Source organism: Sinocyclocheilus rhinocerous, unplaced genomic scaffold (assembly GCF_001515625.1).
Source record: "Sinocyclocheilus rhinocerous isolate Xijiao unplaced genomic scaffold, SAMN03320098_v1.1 scaffold477, whole genome shotgun sequence".
Taxonomy (NCBI): domain Eukaryota; kingdom Metazoa; phylum Chordata; class Actinopteri; order Cypriniformes; family Cyprinidae; genus Sinocyclocheilus; species Sinocyclocheilus rhinocerous.
In genome coordinates this window covers 272966-277817 of record NW_015648673.1, presented here as the reverse complement: position 1 = coordinate 277817, position 4852 = coordinate 272966, and the positions used below count along the sequence as shown (strand labels likewise).

The following is a 4852-nucleotide window of genomic DNA, read 5'->3' as shown; positions in this document are numbered from 1 at the left end:
GTGTGTGTGTGTGTGTGTGTGTGTGTCCTGTCTGACATTTAAACGAGTGCATGAAGCTTGGCAAAGTACTACGGACCATAAACTGGACTTCTATTTAATTCTCTCCCACTCACACAGCTGTGAGCTGGACAACGGAAACTTGGACCTGACAGAGAAAGGCGCTCGATCTGTTGAGCCCTCTCTGTGTGTGCCAGACGGCATGCTGGGTAGAAATTCTGTGTCCTTCATTACACACAGCCCTGAGAAACTGACCCCTCTATATCAGTGACTGGACAGAGTCATGACGGCTCATCTGTCCAGACCAACTCTAAACTCAGCTTCCACATGGGGCTTCATTACAGGTCATCTTCATCAGCCCGAGACTAATTCACTGATATGACTAGAGTTTTTAGAAGTACCACAGCATTACCAATGCTGAAGAACAAGGAAACGAGTTTGTTTCTTCAGGAAAAAAATATTTGGAGAAATGTAGCATTGCATCAGTGTCTCACCAATGGATGCTCTGCAGTGAATGGATGCCGTCAGAATGAGAGTCCAAACAGCTGATAAAAACATCACAATAATCCACAAGTAATCCACAGCACTCCAGTCCATCAGTTCACATCTTGTGAAAATGATACATGCATTTTAACTTTAAGTTAAAGTTAAGTCCTCTATCCATAATATTGCTTTTTCCAGTGAAAAAGTGGTCTGGTTTGAATCAGGAGAGAAATCTGCACAGATCAAGCACAGTTTACAAGCCAAAACAGCTCTAAACAAATATGAGTTAAAACATTTTAATTTAATTAAAAAAAAAAAAAAATTGATGGACTGGAGTGGTGTGGATTACTTGTGGATTATTGTGATGTTTTTATCAGCTGTTTGGACTCTCAATCTGACGGCACCCATTCACTGCAGAGCATCCATTGCTGAGACACTGATGCAATGCTACATTTCTACAAATCTGATGAAGAAACAAACTCATCTTGGATGGCCTGAGGGTGAGCACATTTTCTACACATTTTCATTTTTGTGTGTTCTATTCTACTAAACATGTTTTTTAAAAACCTGACTCAGATCTCTTGTCAGGTTCTGTTTTGAAAGGTCTTTACTGCTAAAAATCAATGGGATTTTCCTTCTGGAGTATGGCAGTTGCACTTTATAGCGCTTTTATATAATTGAGGCAGTCAGCTGGCCTAGTATGGACACAATCACTCAGGACCCAATTTTTTTTAATTGATTGAAGCACAGTTGATACAGCCCAGAGCGACGGGACACATCAGTGAGAGTGGAAATGATCAGAGACTGATAAATTAAGCTAAACAGACCCCCACTGAGGTTTATACTGACAACCATCATAGATCTCTAAGTTGTCCAATTGATCGGCGACGCTCCATTTAACAGACTCTAAATGACTTTCTTTCAGTCTGTCCGCACTGGTGCAATATTACTCACATGTGTTTCTATGTCGTCCAATCAGATTCCTGTAACATGGGTTTAATGGCTTTCTAGGTAATGTAATTTGATCCAGCTTTAAGCTGCATAATTTTATAGTCGGCAGCTATTTCTGGCTTACGGCTAAATCCCTGCACGTCTGATGAGTTTTTCTGGCCGCAGGAATCTTTGAAACATCTGTAACACATTTACTGTACGATGTTTCACGCGGCAGATTTACACAACAGGTCAGTCGCAGCTTTATAAAGCTTTACGCACCGGCGGGTCTGTGTTTTCTAGAAGGAAACACATGAGCTGAACATCTCAGCATCTGTCTGACCACATCCAGCGCATCACAGACCACAAAACACATGCCAAACCGCTCTATTCAAAGAATGAATGCTTCTGTCATAGTCAACTAAATATTATATACAACCCATAATCCCAAACATTACATGTGGCTACAACCCTATTTGACATGTTGAACTGTTTTAAACAATATTATTAACAAAATGCATGCATAGTTGTTTATTATGCATGCAGTTTTTATGACTTATATATCTAGAAACATTTTTGCTAAAAACATTTGTTTGCACTTAAAAATTGAAGAGTACTGCAAAAAATTAAAGCACCTAAAAAATTTTTTTTTTAAATGTACAGATTCATATAGATAGAACGATAGACAGACAGAAATATAGATATAATAATTATTAACATGTAAAAATTCATATTACATGTGAGACATATTATTACATTCATATATGAGCGTCAGATAGATGGATGGATAAGCAGACAGAAAGACAGATTCAAATAAAAGCTATTAATATTCAAAAGTTAATAATATTCAAAATACATGTGTGGAATATATTCATTCAGATAGAACGATATATCGATAGATAGATAGATAGATAGATAGATGAAAATTTATCAACTATTCAATATACATGTGTGGCATATATTATTTTATGCATAATGCGTTGATATCCCTTATACTGCTTCTACATATGTTGAAAATAGCTCGTATGAATATTATGGATTCATTTAGCCTATTGTTTACAGTGTATCGTTGGTCCTGTCAGAAACCAGCTTAAAGGACACTTCTCTCTACTGCTGGACCGACAAACAACTAAGCTAAGCTAACAAGGTTTGACTAGAAAACTTTGCTAACGTTCTGAAGGTTTTCCCTCACGATCAGCCGAGGCTCGGTGGAGGTTTTACCCGTGTTGTGGTGGTTCTCCACAGGCAGCAGAGCGCCGAGCAGCACCGGCTGGGTTTTCTCCAGAGCCCAGCAGAACTCCTGGAAATGGTCCCTGTCCTTCTTCTCCAGCAGCGTCCTGAGGAGCAGACGGAGCTTCTCGGCGCTGCTGGAGCAGTCCGCGTCCAGCTCTGCTCTCTCAGCCGGACTCAAGCAGCCTGACTGGGCCAGCAGCTCCACAACCACATCCACATCTGTGACGGACTCCGACAACTTTTGCTGGCACTGCTCTAACAACTCTTTGTGCTTGGGATCCATCACAGAGCGACACAAAGCGCTGAAAACAACGAAGCTCCGGTTAAAGAGTTTTCTGTGTGAAATTGAAAGAAACAAGAAGCCATGTTTGCGACTTTGGGAGACTCCAACGGTTTTTTTCTTCTTCTTCTTCTTCTTCGGCTCCGGAGAGTCTCACATCTTTGCCAGCTCTCGGTTTCAGATCGTTTGACGCTGGTCCGTCGCCGCTCGCAACTTTGCCTCGCTTTCGGTCATTTTAGATTTGTTATAAAGTTTGACAGTTTATCACAAATGATCGCCGTAACTCCAGCGATCAGAGGCGCGGCGGAGCTCCGCCATGACTTCACAACTCCGCAGCTGCTATCATCTGCCAATCAAAGCCCAGCGGCGGGAGGGGAACGGAGGACGGGGCGGGGCTTCCGCCTGCCAATCAAACAGGTTTAACGAGAGGGGAACGAAATAGGGGCGGGGCTCTTACGTGCCACTCAAACCAGTTAAATGGGAGGTGAACCCGAGAGGGGCGGGACTTCTGATCAAACACACCTAGGCGTTCACTGGCGAGATTAGATGAGTACAAAGTCGCAAAACTGTTTCATTTTTTCTGTTTTGTTCTGTTTCCGGTAATTGTCTAGTTTTGGGTGATGATGTCATCTCAATAACAAAAAAAGGACTTAAAAAAATGTGATGCTGTCCGAATGTGTTATTTTAGTTGGGGTTTATATTAAATTAATTAATATTTATAAAAAAAAACAAATAAAAGACAATACAATGGAAAGTAGTTCAGATTTCTAATATGAAAAACAAATAAATTACACACTAAACATATAAATCTAATTCATCTAAAACTATTTTAAATAACCTTTTTATGTTTGTACTTCAAAAAAAAAATCATTGTATGATCACTGATGTAACTAATGAAGGCAAAAAATATATATAAAATGGTGAAAAAAATCACCATCACATAAAATATGTATAAGGTGTATATGTAAATTGAACCTATATTCCTAAATATAACTCAAGTTTGAAATGAGAAAATAACGCCACCACTGCTCATTTTTAATGCTCAAAAACAGATTTAGGTTGCTGTTGCTCAGGTTATTTGGAATTTAATTTGGTTGTAGTTTAAACAGTGAAGTCCATAAAGCACAGAATATGTAACATCTGACTTTGATAATGTTTGATTTTGTGTTGTTAACTCTGTGTAATGTGTAACATGAAGGCCTCCTGTATCCTCATCACAAACACAGACAATAAAACACATGCAGTCGGCTCATATTCAACGGTGCTGCTGTTAAAACATGAGGAAGTATTTAAACTTATCAGAAATACACTCGCCTCACATAACTTTAACTAATGAGGTAAAGTTGAGGGATGGATAAGGATGTCAGTTAATTTTTATATTTGTAACTTTTTAAATTTTTTATATCTTTTAAAATAACTTTACATTAATGTGTGTGTGTGTGTGTGTGTAAAATAATGTTTTTTTTTTTTTTTTTTTTATTTATTAAAATAATATATTTGGTATTTTTCTATTATCACTAATTTATGTAATTTGATCAAACAGGGAGAGACACGAACCAACTAACTAACTAACCTCACAGAATCCATCAAATCCTCACTGCTGATTTCCCTCCAAAATGATGTCACTTCCTATAGGGTGACATCATTGAGGAACTGTAAAAGGATTTTACAAATGAAAAGACAAACAGGAAGGAAAGTGCTGTTGAGGAAACAGGAAACTGATCAACAAATGAAAAAACATTTCCCAAAATATGTTATTTTAGACACTGGGAAGCTGCAATAAATACACCTAAAGTATAACAAAACACCTAGATTTCTAAAAGTATTATAGGCTATTTATATATGCTTTTTAAAAAATTTTTTATAGCAAAATCTTAAAAAGCAAAACAATTGTAAAACAGCACAAAATATTGCACAAAAACATATACT

At 38.0% G+C, this 4852-nt stretch overlaps 1 protein-coding gene across 1 annotated transcript in view; it reads right to left on the bottom strand.

Moving 5' to 3' along the window:
• The window catches only part of LOC107710196 (disks large homolog 5-like), a gene marked incomplete at its 3' end in the record, with an annotated part of 21477 nt that extends 18221 nt beyond the window's left edge, over positions 1-3256 (bottom strand). Inside the window, exon 1 of the mRNA XM_016514937.1 lies at positions 2632-3256. Coding sequence (XP_016370423.1) covers positions 2632-2926 — 295 coding nt within the window. The remainder of the gene's footprint in view (positions 1-2631) is intronic.
• Positions 3257-4852: the final 1596 nt, after the last annotated feature.